At 43.2% G+C, this 24,997-nt stretch overlaps 1 protein-coding gene across 3 annotated transcripts in view; it reads left to right on the forward strand.

Annotated features, from left to right (window-relative positions):
* Positions 1 to 23,444, forward strand: part of ndufc1 (NADH:ubiquinone oxidoreductase subunit C1) — a 34,410-nt gene extending 10,966 nt beyond the window's left edge. The window contains exons 2-4 of one of the 3 annotated variants that reach the window (XM_061836115.1): positions 7,637 to 7,740; positions 14,621 to 14,690; positions 22,470 to 23,444. In XM_061836115.1, the coding sequence (XP_061692099.1) occupies positions 7,637 to 7,740; positions 14,621 to 14,690; positions 22,470 to 22,585 (290 nt within the window). In that variant the 3' untranslated portion in view covers positions 22,586 to 23,444. The other 2 variants (XM_061836116.1, XM_061836117.1) reach the window with 2 other exon arrangements.
* Positions 23,445 to 24,997: the final 1,553 nt, after the last annotated feature.

Below are 24,997 nucleotides of genomic sequence, written 5' to 3' on the forward strand. Positions count from 1 at the left end.
ATGGGTGTGGTAACATCATACTTTGGGGGTGATTTTCTGCACATGGGACAGGACGACTGCACTCCATGAAGAAGAGGATGACTGCGGCCATATATTGCGAGATTTTGGGAAACAACCTATTTCATTTAGGTAAAGCATTGAAGATGGGTCGTGGCTGTCTTTTTCAACATTACAATTACCCGAAGCACACAGGAAGGAAAACCAAGAAGTGGCTCCATAAGAACCATATCAAGGTTCTGGCGAGGCCTAGCCAGTCTCCAGACCTCAACCCAATAGAAAAGCTTTGAAGGAAGCTGAAACTGTTTCTCAGCAACAGCCCAGAAACCTGTCTGATCTAGAGAAGATCTGTGTGGAGGAGTGGCCGAAAATCCCTCCTGCAGTGTGTGGAAACCTGGTGAACAACTACAGGAAACGTTTCACCTCTGTAGTTGCAAATAAAGGTGACTGTACCAAATATTAACATTGGTTTTCTCAGGTAATCAAATACTTTTTTGCAGTTATATCACACAAATAAATCATTAAAAAAATCATACATTGTGATATCTGGATTTCTATTCATAGATTATCTCTCACAGTGGACATGCACATACGATGAAAATTTCAGACCTCTCCATGATTTCTAAGTGGGAGAACCTGGAATATAGCAGGGTGTTCAAACACCTATTTTCTTCACTGTGAATGCTGTAATCTGAATCTTTGAATGACCCATGTCGCTTCAATGGATGACACTGATCTGACCCCAGTGCATTCGTCTGATATTGCTCAGTGTTCAAAGGTAGGGCTCACGGGTTTCGTGTGTTTGCTCAGACACATAAAAGGTTAGAGGAAACATTGGTCTTGACATTAATTTACATTTTCATAAACGTTGGTTACAAAACAAGCCTGATCCTAAACTATCAGTATTCACCCGGAAACAGGAAATGCAAGTTAACCATACTGAGCATGGTCTTATGTTATGCCAAAAGCGCATGTTCCGAGCTTCTGCACGTACTGCGAGTGCATTTAAGTTGAAAGTCATCAACATCATGAGCCATGTCAAAGTATAGCTTGTGCACCTACATCATAAAATCACGTGACATCGCCATGTTGCCAGTCAAACAAAGCATTGCTGCAAGTCAATTCCCTTGAGACAAAACGAAATTGTCATATAGTGCGACATCCAGGGTTTTGTCAGATACCGTTAAATATTTAGAAGGTGACAATAAACGAAGGTACGTGGAAAAATTAGAGAACCTTGCCATAGAGGATCCAAAATTATTGCCGAAGTCGATGGTTTCACCGATAAGAAATTTGACTGGAAATTGGCTTCCGCTTGTCTTGGGCAACTGGATATACACGTACCTGGTGAGAAAGTCGTAAAGATTCACACACAAGAGTTTGAAAACATATAAAAGTCTAGACGCATACAAACACTTCCTTGCTGGCTCTATTCTCAATCAGGAATAAATCCCACATCGTGTGTATTATGGCCACACGTTAATCTCCGTAAACCTCTCTGCGACAGTCGGTTTATTTTCTTTTTTTAAATACTCATTGTTTTCAAATGAGTGAACTTGGCATTATAAATACTACTTGGTGATTTGAGATGGAGAAGAATAATTCCTAGCTGAAATAAAGTGATCGCTACACAGGAGTGTGGATTTGGTTGGGCACGATCCATCACATTTAATTGCCGAAATCCATCGATCTTTTTTGCTCTTTTCAGATGGTATTCTATAGAATGATCCCTTTGAATATTTGTCTGGTCTGTTGTGAAAACCAACAGCACAAGTCTCGGGCATTGTGAATATTCTGCTCTGGTTCAATGTCTCCCACAATGTCGAGCAGCTCTGTTTCACCGGCAATATGGCACCGCGAATACGGTGATGTCACATACGGGCACATTGTGGTTTGAATCTCTTATCTGTCCTTTTCTTCTATCTTCATTTGTGTTTAGACCCTGACTTTAACTTACCTTAGGTAGTCTGTGAATTGTGTACCTTGTGTGTTGACTTTCTTTATTTGATTGTCTTTATTTGACTATCTGCAGCCCAATGGGGGTTACAAGCCAGTGCAATATGGAGGCCGGCCCAAAGCCCGGATAAATGCAGAGGGTTGCATTAGGAAGGGAATCTGGAATAAAACTGTGCCAAACACATATGAGCGTTCATCAAATGAATCCCATACCAGAACGGCTGTGGCCCGGGTTCACAACGCCCACCTCCCCGGCACTGTTAACCTGCACGCGTTGGTGGGAATTCAGCGACTGTGGGTCGAAGACAAAGAAGAGAAGGAAAGCGGCTCAGTCGGCAGAAGAAGAGGAGGAAGGCAAAGAGCCTACAATTGAATGTCGGGACTTTGAATGTTGGGACTATGACAGGAAAGGGTCAGGACTTAGTTGACATGATGATTTTTGAGAAAGGTTGATGTATTGTGCACACAAGAGACCAGGTGGAAAGGTAGTAAGGCGAGAAGTTTAGGAGCAGGGTTTAAATTATTTTACCATGGAGTAGAGGTAATTTTAAACGAAGAGCTGGCTAAGAACGTCTTGGACGTGAAAAGAGTATCAGATGGAGTGATCAGGCTAAAATTTGAAATTGTGGGTGTTATCTACAATGTGATTAGCTGCAATGCCCCACAGGTGGAATGTGACCAAGAATTGAAAAAGAAATTCTGGAAGGAACTAGATGAAGTAATTGAGCATCCCAGACAGAGAGAGAGTTGTGATTAGTGCAGATTGTAATGCACATGTTGGTGAAGGAAACAGGGGTGATGAAGAAGTGATAGGCAAGTACGCCATCCATGAAAGGAACGTTGAGGGACAGATGGTGGTGGACTTTGCAAAAAGGATGGAAATGGCAATAGTGGGCACTTTTTTCCAGATGAGGCAAGAACATATAATGACCGACAAAAGCGGAGGTAGAAGCACCCAGGTGGATTATATTTTGTGCAGACGTTGTAATCTGAAGCAGGTTACTGACTGTAAAGTACTGGTAGGGGAGAGTTTAGCTCGACAAAAGGATGGTGATGTGTAGGATGACTCTGGTGGTGGATAGGAAAGTTAAACAGTTTGGAGTCTTCGTTGTCATATTTTATGCTTCATAACACACCACACATTTTCAATTGATGCCATTATCCACAAATGGAGAAAATTGGGAACAGTGGGAATACTTTCAAGGAGTGTACAAACAACTACAATTACTCTAAAGAGTGGGACAATGACTTATCAAAGTCACGAAAGAAACTCAAAAATCTAAAGACCTGCAAGCCTCGATGGCCAAAGATAAGGTCAGTGTTCATGACTCTACCACAAGAAAAACATTGGACAAAAATAGCATCCATGCGAGAATTCGTTGTCCAAAACCTGTGCTGTCACAAAAAAAATACAAAGGCTCGTCTCACATTTCCCCTAAAAACATAATAATAATCCTCAATGGTTTAAGAAAAACATTCTGTGGACTGACAAGTCAAAATATGAATTTGTCGAAAGGTGTGTGGCCAGTTACGTCTGGGATTTAAAAAAAAAAAAAAAAAAAAAAAAAAAAATGCCACAGGATTTGATAAAAACAGCATTCTGCCAATCATGAAACATAGTGGTGGCAGTGTGATGGTCTGGGGCTGCCGTGCTGCCTCAGGAGCTTGACAACTTGCTGTGATTGACAAAACTATAAATTTTGCTGTACATCAGAAAATCCTAAAGGTGAATGTCTGGACATCAGCTCGTGCCCCGAAACTCAAGTGCCCTTGGATAATGCATCAGGACAACGATCTGAAACACACAAGCAAGTCCACCTCAGAATGCCTAAAAGAAAAAAAAAAACTTTTTGCTGTGGGCAAAGTCCAGTTTTAAATCCAATCGAGATATTGTGGTGTGGTAGAGTTGAAGCAATTCTACAGAGTGGGACAAAATTCTTCCAGAGCGAAGTGAAAGGCTCATCACCTTCTTCTTCTTCTTTTCCTTTCGGCTTGTCCCGTTAGGGGTCGCCACAGCGTGTCATCTTTTGCCATCTTAGCCTATCTCCTGCATCTTCCTCTCTAACCCCAACTGCCCTCATGTCTTCCCTCACCACATCCATAAACCTTCTCTTTGGTCTTCCTCGCTCTCTTTTGCCTGGGAGCTCCATCCTCAGCATCCTTCTACCAATATACTCACTCTCTCGCCTCTGAACATGTCCAAACCATCGAAGTCTGCTCTCTCAAATCTTGTCTCCAAAACATCCAGCTTTGGCTGTCCCTCTAATGAGCTCATTTCTAATCCTATCCAACCTGGTCACTCCGAGCGAGAACCTCAACATCTTCATTTCTGCCACCTCCAGTTCAGATTCCTGTTGTTTCTTCAGTGCCACTGTCTCTAATCCGTACATCATGGCCGGCCTCACCACTGTTTTGTAAACTTTGCCCTTCATCCTAGCAGACACTCTTCTGTCACATAACACACCAGACACCTTTCGCCAGCTGTTCCAACCTGCTTGGACCCGTTTCTTCACTTCCTGACCACACTCTCCATTGCTCTGTATTGTTGACCCCAAGTATTTGAAGTCATCCACCCTCGCTATCTCTTCTCCCTGTAGCCTCACTCTTCCCCCTCTACTTTTCTCATTCACGCACATATATTCTGTTTTACTTCGGCTAATCTTCATTCCTCTCCTTTCCAGTGCATGTCTCCATCTTTCCAATTGTTCCTCTGCATGCTCCCTGCTTTCACTGCATATGACAATATCATCTGCGAACATCATGGTCCAAGGGGATTCCAGTCTAACCTCATCTGTCAGCCTATCCATTACCACTGCAAACAGGAAGGGGCTCAGAGCTGATCCCTGATGCAGTCCCACCTCCACCTTAAATTCCTCTGTCACACCTAAGGCACACCTCACCATTGTTCTGCTGCCATCATACATGTCCTGTACTATTTTAACATACTTCTCTGCCACACCAGACTTACGCATGCAGTACCACAGTTCCTCTCTTGGTACTCTGTCATAGGCTTTCTCTAGATCCACAAAGACACAATGTAGCTCCTTCTGACCTTCTCTGTACTTTTCCACGAGCATCCTCAAGGCAAATAATGCATCTGTGGTACTCTTTCTAGGCATGAAACCGTACTGTTGCTCGCAGATACTTACTTCTGACCTGAGTCTAGCCTCCACTACTCTTTCCCATAACTTCATTGTGTGGCTCATCAACTTTATTCCTCTATAGTTCCCACAGCTCTGAACATCCCCTTTGTTCTTAAAAATGGGAACTAGAACACTTTTCCTCCATTCTTCAGGCATCTTTTCGCCCGCTAGTATTCTGTTGAATAAGTTGGTCAAAAACTCCACAGCCATCTCTCCAAATTGCTTCCATACCTCTACCGGTATGTCATCAGGACCAACTGCCTTCCCATTTTTCATCCTTTGTAATGCCTTTCTGACTTCCCCCTTAGTAATCATTTCCACTTCCTGGTCCTTCATTCTTGCCTCTTCAACTCTTCCTTCTCTCTCATTTTCTTCATTCATCAACTTCTCAAAGTATTCTTTCCATCTATTTAGCACACTACCGGCACCAGTCAACACATTTCCATCTCTATCCTTAATCAGCCTAACCTGCTGCACATCCTTCCCATCTCTATCCCTCTGTCTGGCCAACCTGTAGAGATCCTTTTCTCCTTCTTTCGTGTCCAACCTGGTGTACATGTCTTCATATGCCTCTTGTTTAGCCTTTGCCACCTCTACCTTTGCCCGACGTCGCATCTCAATGTACACCTTTCGCCTCTCCTCAGTCCTCTCAGTATCCCACTTCTTCTTCGCTAATCTCTTTCCTTGTATGACTCCCTGTATTATGGGGTTCCACCACCAAGTCTCCTTCTCCCCTTTCCTACCAGATGACACACCAAGTACTCTCCTGCCTGTCTCTCTGATCATCTTGGCTGTCGTCGTCCAGTCTTCCAGGAGCTTCGGTTGTCCATCGAGAGCCTGTCTCACCTCTTTCCGGAAGGCCGCACAACATTCTTCCTTTCTCAGCTTCCACCACATGGTTCTCTGCTCTACCTTTGTCTTCTTAATCTTCCTACCCACCACCAGAATCATCCTACATACTACCATCCTATGCTGTCGAGCTACACTCTCCCCTACCACTACTTTACAGTCAGTAACCTCCTTCAGATTACATCGTCTGCACAAAATATAATCTACCTGCGTGGTTCTACCGCCGCTCTTGTAGGTCACTATATGTTCCTCCCTCTTTTGGAAATAAGTGTTCACTACAGCCATCTCCATCCTTTTTGCAAAGTCCACCACCATCTGCCCTTCAAAGTTCCTTTCCTGGATGCCGTACTTACCCATCACTTCTTCATCGCCCCTGTTTCCTTTACCAATATGTCCATTACAATCTGCACCAATCACAACTCTCTCGCTGTCTGGGATGCTCAGAACTACTTCATCTAGTTCCTTCCAGAATTTCTCTTTCAACTCTAGGTCACATCCTACCTGTGGTGCATAGCCGCTAACCACATTATACATAACACCCTCAATTTCAAATTTTAGTCTCATCACTCGATCTGATACTCTTTTCACCTCCAAGACATTCTTAGCCAGCTCTTCCTTTAAAATAACCCCTACTCCATTTCTCTTCCCATCTACTCCGTGGTAGAATAATTTAAACCCTGCTCCCAAACTTCTAGCCTTACTACCTTTCCACCTGCTCTCTTGGATGCACAGAATATCAACCTTTCTCCTAATCATCATGTCAACCAACTCCTGAGCTTTTCCTGTCATAGTCCAAACATTCAAAGTCCCTACACTCAGTTGTAGGCTCTGTGCATTCCTTTTTTTCTTCTGACGCTGGATCCGGTTTCCTCCTCTTCTTTGTCTTCGACCCACAGTAGCTGAATTTCCACCGACGCCCTGCAGGTTAGCAGTGCCGGGGGCGGGCGTGTTAACCCGGGCCACGACCGATCCGGTATGGGATTCTTTAGATGAACGCTCATATTTGTTTGGCACAGTTTTTACGCCGGATGCCCTTCCTGACGCAACCCTCTGCATTTATCCGGGCTTGGGACCGGCCTACAGATTGCACTGGTTTGTGCCCCCATAGGGCTGCATTGAAAGGCTCATCACCAATTATCGCAAACTTTTATTTTCTGTGATTGCTTACACAACCTGTTATTAAGTTCAGGGGGGGCAATTACATTTTCACAAAAGGTCGGAAAAGTTTGGATTTTTTTGTGTGCTGAAATTAACTGAATTTTCATTTGCAAACTGCATTATATCTTTGGGTTGTCTCTGAGTGACATTAAAATTGGTTTCATGATTTGAAATCTGTGTGTGTGATAGGGCAAAAAACATTTTCACGGCTTTGTATGTTATATATATATATATATATATATATATATATATATAATCACCACATGTAAGGCACAAACATCCTTTGACATACACATATTTCAAATGACACTCGCAATTATGTTACATTTTTCCTGTCTACACAGAGACTCCAAGGGCTGAATTTTAGAAATGACACTGCAGCGGGAGTTTTGTGACAGCTAATTTACCAAAGGACACAACGGTTGTACATGCAATAAAGGCAAAGTCATAAAAGAACAGTTTGCTGTTTTGAAATTTTCAATGGAAATGTCCTAAATGTATTAACGGTTAAACCTGTATTCATATGTTTACAGTTGGGACCAGATCCATGTTTACAAGCTCCAAATATGACACTAATTCCCCCAACTGGTTACGAGTGGGTCTTGCCTTTGGATCATCTATTTTCCTGTGGAGTCTGGTAAATGACAATTTACTGAAAGTTGTAAATGATGTTGCCTGAGGGTTGCACGGTGGAGCAACCGGTGAGAGGATTGCACTCACAGTTCTGAGGACCAGGGTTCGAATCCTGGCCCTGTGTGGAGTTTATCTGTTCTCCCTGGGCTTGGTTGGGTTTTCCCCAGGCACTCCGGTTTCACCCCACATCCCAAAAACATGCATGAATTGGAGACTCTAAATTGCTTTAGGTGTGATTGTGAGTGTGACTGTTGTCTCGATGAGCCCTGCAATTGACTTGCAATCGGTTCAGGATGGACCACACCTCCTGACTGATGGTTGCTGGAATAGACTCCAGGACTCCTGCGAACTTTTTCATTCCTGTGGTCATGTACATATTCTATTGGTTGAAAGCAAAGCAAATTTACAGAACAAATTTCGTACAGAAGGTAACTCAGTTTGCGCTCCATGTTTATAGCATTTACAAACAGAAAAAAAATTGATAACACTTAAAACATTCATCTGCTGCCGCTTCTCCAAGTCATAGGGGCAGCAGCTTTAGCAGGGATACCCAGACTTTCCTTTCTCCAGACACTTCATCAAGCTCTTCCGGAGGGATTCCAGAGGCCCAGGCCAGCTGAGAAGCCAGTGATGCATCTGGGAGGCATCTGGATCAGATTCCTCAGCCACCTCATCTGACTCCTCTCAATGCGGGGGAGCAGCGGTTCGATTCTGAGCACCTCCCTGATGACCTCGCCTCTCACCCTCTCTGGAGAGTTTGGACTTCCTGCGGAGGAAACTCATTTCAGCCGCTTGTATCCGGAATTTTGCTCTTTTGGTCATGACCATAGCTGAGCGTAGGAACGTAGATCAGCTGGTAAATTGAGAGCTGCGCCTTTCGACTTAGCCCCTTCTTTACCAAAACGGACCAATACAAACTCCGCATCACTGCAGACGCTGCACCGATGCATATGTCGATCCTCCCGCTCCATTCTTCCCTCACTCGTGAGCAAGACCCAAGATACTTGACCTCCTCCAGTTGGGGTAAGATCTCATCCTCGATTAAGAGAGGGCACGCCATCCCTTTCTGACTGAGGACCATGATCTCAGATTTGGAGGTACTTAGTCTCATCACAGCTGCTTGACACTCGGTTGCGAACTGCTCCAGTGAGCGTTGGAGATCACGGCTTGATGAAGCCAACAGAATGACATCATCAAAAAAGAGCGGAGATTCAATGCTGAGGCCACCAAACCAGACCACCTCTATGCCTTGGCTACACTTAGAAATTCTGTCCATAAAAGTTTTGGACAAAATCGGTGACAAAGGGCAGCCTTGGCAGAGTCCAACTCTCTCTCACTTATTGCTGGCAATGCGGACTAAACTCTGACACCGGTCGTAGAAAGACCGAACAGCCCATATCAGTGAGTTCTCCCGAAGAACCCCCCCACAGGATTCCCCAAGTGACACGGTCAAACGCCTTCTCCAACTCCACAAAACATATGTTGACTGGTCAGGAGAATCCCATGCAGCCACAAGGATCCTGCCAAGGGTGAGGAGCTGGTCCATTTCTCAACAGCCAGGACAAAAACCACATTGCTCCTCCTGAATCTGAGATTCGACTTCCCGACAGACCCTCCTCTCCAGCACCCCTGAATAGACTCTACCGGGAGGCTGAAGAGTGTGATTCCCCCTATAGTTGGAACGCACCCTTTGGTTCTCCTCTTTAAAAAGGGGGAGCACCACCCCAGTCGACCAATCCATAGGCACTCTCCCCGATGTCCACGCAATGGTGCAGCGGCGTATCAACCAGGACAGCCCCACAACATCCAGAGCCTTTAGGAACCCCAGGCAAATCTCATCCACCCCTTGAGCCCTACCAATGAGGAGCTTTTTAGCCATCAGTGACCTCAATCCCAGCGATAGAAGAGCCCACCTCGTGGGAAAGCGTGTCTGTGGAATTGAGGAGGTCTTCAAAGTATTCTCTCCATCAACGAACAACGTCCTAAATTGAGGTCAGCAGTGCGCCATCCTCACTATACACAGTGTTGATGGTGCACTGTTTCCCCCCTCCTAAGACGCCGGACCAGAATTCCCTTGAAGCAGTCTTGACGTTGTTTTCCATGGCCTCACAAAACTCCTCCCACACTCGTGTTTTTGCCTCAGTGACCACCAAAGCTGCATTCCGCTTGGCCAGCCTGTACCTGTCAGGTTCCTCGGAAGTCCCACAGGCCAGAAATACCTGATAGGACTCCTTCACCCTGAAGTTCTTTCGGAGGTGAGAGTTGAAATTCCTTTTGACAAGGCAATCTGCCAGGCATTTCCAGTAAACTCTCACAATACGTTTCGGCCTGCCACATCGGACTGGCATCTTGCCCCACCATCGGAGCCAAGTCACCATCAGGTGGGCATCAGTTGACAGCTCCGCCCCTCACTTCACATGAGTGTTCAAGACTTGCAGGCCCAAGTCCGATGACACAAAGTCGATCATCAAACTCCGACCTGTCCTGTGCGAGTGTCCTGGTGCCAAGTGCACATTTGGACACACATTTGCCTGAACTTGGTGTTTATGGACAATCCGTGATGAGCACAGAAGTCCAGTAACAGAACACCACTTCGGTTCTGATTGGGGGAGCTGTTATTTCCAGTGACGCCCTTCCAGGTCTCACTGTCATTGCCAATGTGGCCATTGAAGTCCCCCAGCAGAATAATGGAATCTTCAGCGGGAGCACTCCCTCTAAGGACTCCAAAAAGGGTAGGTACCCAGAACTGCTTTTTGGTGCATAAGCACAAACAACAGTTAGGACCTATTCCCCACCCTAAGGCGGAGGGAGGCTTCCCTCTCATCCACAGGTGTAAACCCTAACGTACATGTGCTGAGCCTAGGGGCAATAGGTATACCCACACTTGCTGGGCGCATCTCACCTTGGGGAACTCCAAACTGAAACAGAGTCCAATCCCTCTCAAGAGGACTGGTACTAGAGCTAAAGGAGTGCGTTCGGAGTTACAACTTCTCGACCTCATGCACCAGCTTGAGCCCCTTCCCTGCCAGAGAGGTGACATTTCATGTTCCGACAGCTAGTTTCTGTAGCTGGGGATCAGATCGCCAAGCTCCCCGCCTTCGGCTACCGCCCAGCTCAGATTACACCCCACCCCCGTGGCTCCTCTCACAGATGGGAAGCCTGTTGGAAGGGGGGCCTATGTTACCCTTTCTGGCCGCGGCCAGCCAAGCCCCATGGGTGCAGGCCTGGCCACCAGGCACTTGCCTTCGAGCCTCACCTCCAGGCCTGACTCTACAGGGTGGCCCGGTGACCATGGTCCGGGAAAGGGAAACCTGATTCCACTATTCTTATTCATCATAAGGGTTTATTGCGCTGTCTTTGTCTGGTCCTTCACCTAGAACCTGTTTTCCATGGATGACCGAACCAGGGGCGTGCAGCCCCAGACAACTTAGGTCCTAGGGTCATCTGGACATACAAACCCCTCCACCACAATAAGGTGACTGCTTGAGAAGGTGAGATTTTAAACTGAAAAATAAAAATACAATCAAAACATTGTACAGTGCGAGAAACATGCTTTTAAAAAGCATGAGAAAAGCATTTTTTTTAACTTGGACTTAAAAACAATCACACTTCTGTCATCTCAAGATAATTGGGATCCAGTGTGTAGACTTAAGAATTGGAATATTTTCACATCTTTGTTCTGGTCAGAACCCGAGCTGCAGCATTTCAGAATGAACTACAACTCTTTCAACTCTAGAGTTGCCAATGGTGAGCGTTGTGCTTCATTGGGGTTCACACCGCTGGACAAGCATAAGGGTGTCCACACGTGCGCTTAGCAAAAGGACACCCTTGGTCGCCTTTCCATGACTGACTCATCGTCTCATCGGACCTACAGGTGGAGCTGTCAACTGATCACCACCTGGCAGAATCCCCTGTAAGAAAGAGTTTCAACTCCCACTTCAAGCAGAACTTCCCCCATGTCCCAAAGCGGGTGGGGAACATTGAGTCCTAGTGGGCCATTTTCTGCCCCTCTATTGTCGAGGCGGCCGGCCAAGCTGTGGCCGTAAAGTAGTCCGTGTCTCTTGTGCCGGCAATCCCCGAATCTGATGGTGGAACTCAGCGGGGAGGGATGTATTAAAGCTAGTTGTCAAGGAGAGAGATGGGGCACTCAGGACATTGTAAATTGGTGGGGAGAATGCTCAATTCCACCGACACGCCTTTGTGAGATTCACCCAGAGTTTCTAAAGGCTCTGGATGTTGTGGGGCTGTCCTGGTTGACATGCCTCGCAAATCGCGTGGACATCGGGGACAGTGCCTTTGGATTGGCAGACTGGGCTTGTGCTCTCTCTTTTTCAGAAAGGGGACCGGAGAGTGTGTTCTAATTCCAGTAGACATCACATTCCTCAGCTTCTCTGGTAGGTTTATTCAGGGGTGCTAGAGACGAGGGTCCATTGGGAGGATGAATCTCTGATTAGGAGGAGCAGTGTGGCTTTTGTTCTGGCCGTGGAACAGTGGACCAGCTCTTCACCCTCAGCAAGGTCCTTTATGGTGCATTGGATTTTGCTCAACCAATCCACATGTGTTTTTTGGACTTGGAGAAGGCATTGGATCGTGACCCTCACAGATTACAGGGAGAGGGGCTTCAGAAGTATGACTGACAGAACCCCCTGATACGAGCACTTGAGTCTGCAAAAACGGTGTCAGAGTGTCCACTTGGTGTCCACATTGCCAGCAGTAAGTCTTAGAATAAGTAAAAATAAATAGATAGATGATGTATTTTTCAGTCTCATTCCTCCTGTCTAGACCTTGTACGATAAGTAAAAGCAACAAAAACAAACAAGGTGAAGTTGCATAATTTTTCATTACAGTACTGTGTTTTGTAGTTTTGTGGAAGATGCAGGAACATTAAGTGACCTACAAGAGCGGAGGTAGAACCACGCATGTGTATTATATTTTGTGCAGATGACGTAATCTGAAGGAGGAAGTAGTGGTAGGGAAGTGTGTTGTTCAACAGCATAGGATGGTGGTGTGTAGGATGACTCTGGTGGTGCAGGCCTCAACGTAAGCCACGACCGATCGTGTAGGTTATGCATCGGTTATGCAATAGCAAAAAAACTCGAACGAATGACCGTGATGAAAATTTGTGTAGACAGTAGACATACGAAAACAAATACGAATAATTTATAGATCTACATAGAAATGTATTGCTGGCTTTCGCCATACGACTCACAAATGGTTATTAACAGGTTAAAGTTGCCTTGTTTCATGACACGCAAGATCACGCAAGACATGTACAGTCAGGTTCCATCCATGATTGGGCAAAAAAAAACTTTTCACAACCTTCTCCTGAAACTGGTCATCAAGTGACCAACCTAGAAACGGAGATTCCAACTGTACTGTGACAGCAAGCACTGGCCCCACACAACCACATGGTTTTCGCAAACAGAACTCCATTCAACAGATGTTCGATAAAGCAAGCAAGAACCACTATAGGAATCATATGACTACAGCTTTAGCTGTGGTCATGCATGAGAATTCAATGTCCGATTACAAATACCTGATTGAATTGCAGAAAAAGAATGGAGTCAACTGTATTTTATTTTAGAGAACATTTTAGAGAACAATGTTCCGTAACCTACAGGTTACGATCACAAATTTACACGGAACCCACAAACAGGTTACCAGCAGTGGGCCTTTCATTGAGGCCTGGTAGTGGGTAGGAAGATTAAGAAGACAAAGGTAAAGCAGAGAACCATGTGGTGGAAACTGAGAAAGCAAGAATGTTGTACGACCTTTCAGAAAGAGGTAAGACACCCGTTCGACTGACAGGAGGAGCTCCCAGAAGACTGGACTACTACAGCCAAGGTGAGCAGAGTGACAGGCAGGAGAGTACTTGGTGTGTCTTCTAGTAGGAAAGGGGAGAAGGAGACATAGTGGTGGAACCCCAAAATGCAGGAAGTCATCCAAGGAAAGAGATTAACAAAGAAGAAGTGGGACATTGAGAGGACTGAGGAGAGACGAAAAGAATACATTGAGATGCAAAGGTAGAGGTGACGATAGCTAAACGAGGCATATAACAACATTTAACCAGGTTAGACACAAAAGAAGGAGAAAAGGATCTCTTACTTACTCAGTGTACTCTACATTTCTCCAATACCCTCCAAATCATCCTTCAACACTTTATTGAACAATATCGAGGAGATTGTTTGCCACCGATATTTTCTTATATTTGGACAGCCTAATGAGAGAACTTAATCACTTAGTTTCCTGATATCTCCCCTGAACACTTTTACTGTTTAATTTCATTTAGTTTCTCCCAGTTGAATTACACCACATTAACACATCCCATATCAGGGAACCCTTAATTTTTTTTTGCTACTCTCAGAAACACAGTGGACCATTTACAATACTACTTTAAACCCGCTTTTAATGAATGTTAAACTCAAGGCTATGACCTACAGGTTATGGAAAGTGTTCGAATTGTATTGGAAATGTAGTTAGTCACCAGTTTTCTCATGCAATGTATTGAACTTGGAGGTCAAGGTACTACCGTATTAAAAAATCTGGCTTTTGTACAATGCACCCACAACCCGCCCACTCATTGAGTATGGTACAAGTTGGACATTTACTAAGTTTACCACCCCCCTACGTAGCACACACCTGGAATGGTATTTGATTAGTTTGTCTGTGATTATACATCGTTGGCTTCAATAGATTAATAGAAATATTTAAAATTAGTAAAAAATACTTTAAAATATATTTTCTGCAAATTAAGTGACAGTTAAGTGATTTAGATAATTTCCTGCTTTACTCTTTGTGTGATTTCTCACACGCTAGTGTGCCATCATGATACCCTGGTCGAAAGTCATTGGTCTAATTCATACAATTGTCTGTCCCTCATGCAGTTCCTCAAGCAGCACAGCACAGATCTTCTTGAATACAAACTAAGGAACCAGATAATAACCAAGCTTGATGGTAATTATTATTTTTGTATTAAACTTGGTTTACAGTAGATGTTGAACGTTATGTACAGTATACAGGAAGTCCTCGAGTTATAACGTACTCGACGTATGACATTTCAACTTAACGATGCCCATGTCTCGTCCAGAATTTTTCCCCAGCACCATAGTGTTGCGTATTGCTTATCTGAGTTTGTGTGCCAAGAATATCTTCTCCTTTTTTGTCCACCTTTTTACACGTTATGGCTACAAATAAGAAAACCGTTTTTTTAGTGATGCTGGTCCAGCCAAAAGTAAAAGCAATACCATGGAAAAAAAGCTGAACATCTTAAAAAGATTGGGGAAAGGAATAACACCAACGAACATTTGTAAAGACTTGGCTTCCAGTCGTTCAACCGTGGTTACCATTATCAAAGACAAAGCTCATATTTTAGCGCACGTGAAGGGTTTTGCCCATATTGAGGGATAGTGATAACGAAGCAATTTTTTTTCGGGGGAAAAAAAAAAAAACCTTCATTTGTTGCCGACATGGAAAGATTACTTACTTACATTATGGATCGAGGATCAGAATCAATGTTGGATTGATATCAGCCTAATGTTCATTCAGGAAAGGTCCCTGTGTATTTTCAAACTGTGAAGGAACAGAAAGGCAAGGGTGCTGAGAAGGAGGTATTTACCGCTAGCAAGGGCTACCTGCATATGCTTATTTAGCAAAGCTAAGCACATCCTACCTTCCTCCTTCTCCAGCCACCTCTCGCAGTAATGGTAAGTTCAAAATCGTTTTTTTTTTTAAAATGTATTTTAGTTTTAATATCCGAAGTATTTGGACTTAAATGTTGAAATCTGATGTGGGTGAAAATTCCGCTTATGTTGCCAGCGTAGGAATGGATGTCGTTCATAGATCGAGGACTTCCTGTATAGATGAAATTCATGTGTATGTTATCCAGTAGACCCCCTACTTCTGGGGGATGGACACCAATCCCAAGCAGGAAATTCAGCGAATAATGGGCATTGATTGTTATTGCTATGATATAAAATAAGTATTTGAACACCCTGCTATATTTTCAAGTTCTCCCACTTAGAAATTATAGAGGGGTCTGAAATTTTCATCGCAGGTGCATGTCCACTATGAGAGAGATAATCTAAAAAGAAAAATCCAGTAATCACAAAGTATGTTTTTAAATTATTTTTTTTTTAACAATTTGTGTGATACAGCTGCAAATAACTATGTGAACAGCAGAGAAAACCAATGTTATTTGGTAAAGTAGCCTTTGTTTGAAATTACAGAGGTCAAATGTTTCCTGTAGTTGTTCATCAGGTTTAGGAGGGATTTTGGCCCACTCCACACAAATCTTCTCTAGATCAGACAGGTTTCTCGGCTGCCGCTGAGAAACATGGAGTTTCAGCTCCCTCCAAAGATTTTCTATTGGGTTTAGGTCTCAAGACTGGCTAGGCTACGCCAGAACCTCGATATGCTTCTTACGGAGCCACATCTGCCGGGGTGCTCCACAGATGTTCCACCGTCATCGTGGTCGGTTTTTGAGCAGTTGGAAGAGATGATGGGCAACATCACACAATGGGCATTTATCAATGATGTTTTTGTTGCGTCAATACTGATAGTTGTTGAGCTTGTGACACCACCCCAAACGGAGTTGCGATAGCCTCGATCTCACGGGCCGCGGGAGTTGTCTTTCGGATTCGGCTACTGGAGGCAGGTATCCGCGCAACACGATGTTGGGTTTGTAGCCAGCGATCCCTGAATCAGATGCACCTGTGTGAGGTTGTTAGCTGCATCAAGACACCTGACCACCCTATACAATCAGTAAGACTCAAACTTGTAACATGGCCAAGACCAAAGAGCTGTCCAAAGACACCAGAGACAAAATTGTAGAACTCCACACGGCTCGAAAGGGCTATGGAGAAATTACCAAGCAGCTTGGTGAAAATAGAAAAAGCTAAACATGACGGTCAATCTCAATCAGAGTGGAGCCCCATGCAAGATATCACCTCGTGGGGTATCAATGATCCTTAGAAAGGTGAGGAATCAGCCCAGGACTACATGACAGGACTTGGTCAATGACCTGAAAAGAGCTGGCAGCACCATTTCCAAGGTGACTGTTGATAATACACGAAGACGTCATGATTTGAAATCATGCAAGGCACGGACGTTTCCCCTGCTTAAACCAGCACATGTCAAGGCCTGTCTTAAATTTGCCAATGACCATTTGGATGAAACAGAGGAGTCATGGGAGAAGTATTTGTGGTCAGATGAGACCAAAATGGAACTTTTTGGTCATAATTCCACTAACTATCTTTGGAGGAAGACGAATGATGAGTTCCATCCCAAGAACACCATCCCTACTGTGAAGCATGGGTTGTGGTAGCATCATGCTTTGGGGGTGTTTTTCTGCACATGGGACAGGACGACTGCACTGTATTAATGAGGCTATGACCGCGGCCATGTATTGTAAGATTTTGGGGAACAACCTCTTTCCCTCAGTCAGAGCATTGAAGATGGGTCGTTGCTGGATCTTTCAACATGACAATGACCCGAAGCACACAACCTGGAAAACCAAACAGTGGCTCCGTAAGACCCATATCGAGGTTCTGGCGTAGCCTAGCCAATCTCGAGACCTAAACCCAATAGAAAATGTTTGGATGGAGCTGAAACTCCATGTTTCTCAGCGACAGCCCAGAAACCTGTCTGATCTAGAGATCTGTGTGGAGGAGTGGGCCAAAATCCCTCCTGCAGTGTGTGCAAACCTGGTGAACAACTACAGGAAATATTTTACCTCTGTAATTGCAAACGAAGGCTACTGTACCAAATATTAACATTGTTTTTCTCAATTTTTCAAACACTTATTTGCAGCTGTATCACACAAATAAAAATTGTTGAAAAATCATACATTGTGATTTCTGGATTTTTCTTTTTAGATTCTCTCAGTGGACATGCACCTGAGATAAAAATTTCAGACCCCTCCATGATTTCTAAGTGGGAGAACTTGCAATAGAGCGGGTTGTTCAAATACGGATTTTCTTCACAGTAAGTGCCCATATATATATCAACGAGGAATGGTGCACAGACGTTATAGAGCTCAGCACACACTGCAACAATTTTCCTGAGCGAGAACCCAACTATAAAAAAACAAGACTGAACTAATCATTTCTGAAGTTTCCATCCCACTGCTCCTCCTCTGTGAATTCTGTCACATAGAGTAAAAGATCAAGGACACTAGACTGCCCTTTTACTACATAGTCCTGAGTCCCATGATGTGTGTATGCGAGTTGGCCTAGTAGTCTGGGCTTCATGTTCTGTCGGTCGGGTCTTCAGTAAATACGGTTAGAAACATAATGTCGTCCACCTTGCATATGTATGAGTAAGCTTTTTATCCCTGAGCTCATACAAGGAGCAGAGGGTTGTGTTAGGAAGGGCATCTGGCATAAAACTGCTAAACAAATATGAGCCCTCATCTAAAGAATAGCATACCAGATCGGTCATGGCCCGGGTTAACAACGCCCACCCCGAGCACCGTTAACCTGCAGGGCGTCGATGGAAATTTATCAACTGTGGGTTGAAGCAAAAGAGGAAGAGGAGGAAAGTGGATTCCCAGAAGAAGACTGCACAGAGCCTGTGTGTGGGGACTTTGAATGTTGGGACCATGGTAGGAAAAGCTCAAGAGTTGGTTGACATGATTGTGAGGAGAAATGTTAATATATTATACATCCAAGAGAGCAGGTGGAAAAGTAGTAAGGCTAGATGTTTAGGAGCAAGGTTTAAATTATTTTACCATGGGAAGAGAAATGCAGTGGGAGTTATTTTAAAGAAAGCTGACTACGAATGTCTTGGAGGTGAAAAGAGTATCAGATCAAATGATGAGGCTGAAATTTAAAATTGCAGATGTAATGCATCATGTGATAAGCAGCTATACCCTGCAGGTAGGATGTGACCTAGAGTTAAAAGAAAAATTCTGGAAGGAACTCGATGAAATGGTTCTGAGCATCCCAGACAGAAAGAGAGTTGTGATTGGTGCAGGTTGCAATGAACATGTCGGTGAAGTAAACAGGGGTAACGAAGAAGTGGTTGGTGAGTACGGTATCCAGGAAAACAACTTTGAGGGAAAGATGGTGGTGGACTTTTCAAAAGTCTGGAAATGGCAGTAGTGAACATTTTTTTCCAGAAGAGGCAGGAACATAGAATGGCCTACAAGAGCAGAGGTAAAAGCACGCAGGTGGATTATATTTTGTGCAGACGATGTAATCTGAAGGAGGTGACTGATTGTAAGGTAGAGGTAGGGGAGAGTGTAGCCCGACAGCATAGGATGGTTGTGTGGAGGATGACTGGTGGTGGTAAACAAGATTAAGAACACAAAGGTAAAGCAGAGATCCATGTGGCGGAAGCTGAGAAAGGAAGAATGTTGTGCGGCCTTTCAGAATGACACTGCCTCCAGCAGCCCCAAGTTAAATTGAGTTTGAGACCCCTGCTCTTGATGGACAGGAGGAGCTCCTGGAAGACTGGAGTACTGCAGCCAAGGTGACCAGAGAGATAGGGAGGAGAGTAGTTGGTGTGTCTTCTAGTAGGAAAGGGAAGGACACTTGGTGGTGAAACCCCAACATACAGGAAGTCATACAAGGAAAGAGATTAGCGGAGAAATTCTCCAAGAGGACTGAGGAGCGGCGAAAGGAATACATTGAGATGAGACGTAGGGAAAAGCTGTAGAGGTGACGAAGTCTAAACAAGAGGCATATAATGACATGTACACCAGGTTGGACACAAAAGAACGAGAAAATGATCTCGACAGGTAGGCCAGACAGAGTGATAGAGATGGCAATGATGTGCAGCAGCTCAGGGTGACGAAGGATAGAGATGGAAATGTGTTGACTGGTGCCAGTAGTGTGCCAAATAGATGGAAAGCATACTTTGAGAAGTTGGTGATTGAAGAAAATTAGAGAAAAGGAAGAGTGAAGAGGCAAGCGTGATAGACCAGGAAGTGGCAATTATTTGTTAGGGTGAAGTTAGAAAGGCAATAAAGAATAGAAGAAAAGAATAATGAAACGGCAGCTGGTTCTGATGACATAGTGGTGGAGGTATGGAAGCAATTTGGAGAAGTGGCTGTGGAGTTTTTGACCAACTTAATCAACAGCTTACTAGTGGGTGAGAGGATGGATGAAGAATGGAGGAAAGGTGTGCTGGTTCCCATTTTTAAAAACAAAGGCAATTTGCAGAGCTGTGGGAAATATAGAGGAATAAAGTTGATGAGCCACACAATGAAGTTATGGGAAAGAGTAGTGGAAGCTACACTCAGGACAGAAGTGTCTGCGAGCAATAGTGTCGTTTCATGCCCAGAAAGATGCATTATTTCCCTTGAGAATCCTTGTGCAAAACCACAGAGAACGTCAGAAGCTGCTACATTGTGTCTTTGTGGATGTAGAGAAAGCATATGGCAGCGTATCAAAAGAGGAACTGTGGTACTGCATGCTTAAGGCTGGTGCAACGGAGAAATATGTTAGAATTGTACAGGACATGTACAAGGGCAGCAGGAGGTGAGTGCCGTAGGTGTGGCAGAAGAATTTGAGGTGGAACTGCATCAGGAATCAGCTCTGACCTCCTTCCAGTTTGCTGTTGTCATGAATAGGTTGGCATATTTGGTTAGACTGAAATCCCCTTTGACCATGATGTTCGCAGAGGATATTGTGATCTGCAGTGAAAGCAAGGAGGAGGTGGAGCAACAATTAGAAAGATGGAGGCATGCACTGTAAAGGTGAGGAATGAAGATTAGCCAAAGTAAAACAGAATATATGTGTGTGAATGAAAGGGGAAGAGTGAGACTCATGGGAGAAAACATAGCGAGGGTGGACAGCTTCAAATACTTGGGTTTAACAATCCAGGGAAATGATGAGTTTGCTCAGGAAGTGAAGAAACGGGTCCAAGTACATTAGAAAAGCTGGCGTAAGGTCTCTGGTGTGTTATGTGACACAAGAGTCTGCTAGGATGCAGGGCAACATTTATAAAACAGTGGTGAGGCTGGCCATGATGTCCGGATTAGAGACGGTGGCACTGAAGAGACAGGAAGAAGAATTGGAGGTTGCAGAAATGAAGATGTTGAGATTCTCTCTGAGTGAACAGGTGAGATGAGATTAGAAATGTTGCTCATTAGAGGGACAGCTATAGTCATATGTTTTGGAGACAAGGATCGAGAGAGGAGACTTCAATGGTTTGGACATGTCCAGAGGCGAGAGGGTGAGTACCGTAATTCCTGGCCTACAGAGTGCACCTGGTTATAAGCGTCGGTACACAGAGTTTAATGCTATCACCTCATAAACTGCAGGTCTGAAAGCTCAATGTGTGGGTGTATCTGTATCTTATTTTGAAGACTTGTTTACCCATTCGTGGGCAGTGTCCCATTTTTGGGACATCATGATTTTTATGCATTATATCCTTCATTCAGTATATCAAAGTATTTAAGTGTTTTAATCTGATTCTGGTTTTTGGGACGATCTACTAAGAAAACCCAAGTACCCTCTCGGGGGCAGCATCCCATTTTTGGGACGAGATTATAATTTAGTAAAGTTATATAACTTAACCATTAATGAAAGGTAAGTGTAATTTCCTTGATTGTGACCTCTGAGGAGACTTTTATCTCAATAAGGCAAAAATTTGCCACCCTGCCCATGAATGGATTAAACGTTACTCTTCCGACCAGTTAAGAGAGTGGTCGCAAACAGAGGGAAATGTTTCAAACTGACAAATTCATTTCAGCTTTTGAAAAATCACATTCATAGTGTTTAATAAAAAAAAAAAGTTGAACTGTTGTGGAGGTGTATTTAGATAAAAGACAAATTTGGAATGGCTGGTTCTTGTTCATTTTTCCATGTGTATTTTTTGTTCATTTTATTTATTTCATGATTATTCTTAATTTATTATTCATTATCATGTTTATTGTATTCAATATTCAATACGAACAATTTTCAAAACAAACTACTCCCGCGACCCTTGAGAGGATAAGCGGCTTAGAAGATGATGGATGGAAGGATGGATGGCTCGATCCAGTTCTTCCAAGAGAGCACACACTATAGCCTCTAGTGAGCCATATAACAATACTTGTCTCACCCAAATGAGGTCTTTTGCTCCAGATGCTTATATTTGGTGCTTTGTGTTGTTCATGTTTAATGGATTCAGGGTTAAGTGACTTTATTAGGAGATCAATTTCTTCTGCTACTTTAAGATCAAGAATCTCAATTGCGTTGAGAAAGAACGCTCTCCAAGACAAGTAGTTGCAGTGGTTTGTCATCAAACTTGCCAAGCTCCGATGTTAGTAACCGGCCCTTCACGAAATTCCTGCAAGCTCATTCCTGTCACCAAAACTATTTTGAAATGGATGGTTGTACTGAGAATATAGCCCAATGCTAAAGGTGACTCTTGTACTGCAAGTAATTTACGTTCACTGCCTGTGACTGTTCTCTGTCAGGTAAAACATATTTGGGTTTAATACTCCTGTCTTCTGGCCGGTTTGGGGGGCTGAATCGTCCTTTTGTACTCTGAGCAAAGCTCTTTGTGCCATTTGAAGCTTTTTGGGTCAGATTGAATGTATGCTTCTGGAAGGATTCCTGAACCTTGACCATCAGCTTTGTCCAAACTTGCAATAACTGACTCCATAACTGCTGCTGCAGCTTCAGCTTCACCCTCCTTAGCTAACACCAAGATCTACTTCTAATTTGGCCTTTTCCAATTTAATCTCAATTTTTCTGTTTGCAAATTCAGCTCTTTTTAAAGCTCCTTCTGCTTTGGCTCTTACAGTGGCAGCTGCTAATATTGCACATGAGGCTGAGGAATGGCTTGATTTCTTTGAGGCTGCAGATCTTGCTTCTGCCATTTATTATTATTTTTTTTTAATTTATTTTTTGCCGGTATGATGTGCTCGTCTGGATCCAGCATATGACAAGCAGCATGAGGTGAGGAGGGAGTTAATCAATGAGTTTCCCCTTTCACTATAATTGCCTCACAGAATCCCCTTCCACTATTCAGTTAGAAAAACACCTCCAACAAAAATGTCATGCCAGGATAGGTCTAGGTTTTGTTTGTATATGGCAGGTGTGAAACTAACACTAGCAAAATATTGAATAAACCAGTGCAAACAAAATGCACCTTGCTTTACTACTGCAAATAAATTAGCTTGGCAGTAGCTAGCCTGTAACTTGTTCATTCTTAACCTACATGAACTACTCATTAAAATATTTTTTTGCGTGGAATTCCCTTTTGAACATAACATGAGAACACAACTCAGCAGCGATATTTTCATTTTCTTTTCCTTCACCATGGGCTCTCTCTTAAAGAGGTGGTACACAAAAGTAACTATGGCAGGGGAACTGGCCACAACAGTACCTGTTGAAGATGTCGTTATCCTAGGAGTTCACATACCTTTCCACCGTGCACTGTGAATATATATTGTATATATGTGAATATATACTCTGTACATACTGTAATGGATGTGTCCAATAAAAACAAAACAATTATTATTAGTAGATGATACTTGTCTGTTATATTTTAGATCAGGTTACATTTTTATGACCAATTTACGGTATGAACAAACTCGGGTTATTCAATGTTTACATATTTGTCAGTGTATGGGTGTGTGTGGAAATAATGGTGGATAATGATTGTAATTTGTTTTCCCATTGCAGGTGGTCACCTTGGACGTCAGGATGGATGATTTTTCTACCTGATTTGTCAGACCGAAATTTGCAATTAATAAATATTCATCATGCAAAAATAGAGTTTTGAATTTATTGTTTGAGATATGTCAATTGCCCCCGATATGGTTGACATTCAGAAGTCAAACTTTTTTTGTGTGCATGTGTGTTGGAGACTCCTTTTCACAGGCAACCTGTCACACACCTTTGGTGTATCTCATGTTCTCACAGCACAGGAAACTACACAAAATCCTTGAAGTATGACATTTTAAAGGACATGCATTTGTTTCACAAAAATTAAATTGGCTTGTGCTGATGTTGCGGGACATAAGTAACCCAATACCTCACTGACTGCCCACCGCCCTAATGTGTTCTTACCACCTATCAATGGCCGAATGTCAGGCACGTGTAGAAAATATTTTATGGGCATGTGCTCAAGCAAAAACAAATCTTTTTATGTATTTAACATCCATTTCCAATAATTTAAATTATTCAAAAAATAAAAACAAAAAAAGTAGAAGTTTGGTGAGGCCTTGCAGACCAACTAAAAAACTGCTCCCTGGAAATTCCATTCACTGGGATTTGACGGCCGCATGTGCGCCATTGCACAAATCTGCACAGTCGAGCACGAAAAATCATGTGTGTAAAATTTGTTACATGTATAAATACATAGATATTGAAAGATGCCGTATTTTCTGTAGTCTTGAGCAATGTTCCCTCAAAGGTGCGCCACTGCGCAGTTGCACACTTGTCGCGCACTCTCAGCGCACATGAAAACTGATGCAGCGCAGTGAACCACAGTCTGTCTTTTTTTGTTTGTTTTTAACAGAATCACACGACCTCTAACAACGAGCTGCTGCTCAGCCTACACCGCCCCCTTCCGCTCTTAAAGGGGTACACTCAATTACAAACAGTACATTAGTTAGCAACACAGTCTGGGCAACATAGAGCACAGATAGTTAGACATGCTGTTTATGTTTACTCTCGATAATAATGGTAAAAAAAACAAAACATGCTGTTGCTTTAATGAATGTTGGGATATGTGAATAATAGAAGAAAAAGTGGTGAAACTATTTTCTCTTTTTCGAGTAAAAAAGGTCTGGTCTGAAGCCAAAGTAGAAATTACAGGATGAGATGGTGTATAATGTTAAAATTCCCCCTTGGAAAGTGAAAGTGAATGAAAGTACAGTCAATCCAGTGGACAAAAAGCTAATTCTGTATTTTAAATATAGGAGACAACATAACATTAACCTTAAAAGTCTTTGGGAGCATCATTCAACTTTCAACATGAAGTGCTAGAGATGTTATGCAAGCAATAATTCAGTTTTACACCAAGAAAAATAGACAGGGATATCGTTGTGGGTTAAAATAAATAAATAAATGGAACAATTATGGAAGCGACCTTTCAAATTTATAATTCATAGTTGGCTTGGTTTGGTTAGAAATATATTTTGTTTGTTGACATTGTCATTGTAAATTTGCAAAAACAAAATTGTTCTTAAAAATGTTCTGATGGGAATGTAAATGCTGTAATATGAATCTTTGAATGAGCTATGTAACTTCAATGGATGACATTGATCTGACCACAGTGCAGACGTCTATTGCTCACAGTGGTCAAAGGGAGCGTCACATACT

Source organism: Syngnathoides biaculeatus, chromosome 11 (genome assembly GCF_019802595.1).
Source record: "Syngnathoides biaculeatus isolate LvHL_M chromosome 11, ASM1980259v1, whole genome shotgun sequence".
Classification (NCBI taxonomy): domain Eukaryota; kingdom Metazoa; phylum Chordata; class Actinopteri; order Syngnathiformes; family Syngnathidae; genus Syngnathoides; species Syngnathoides biaculeatus.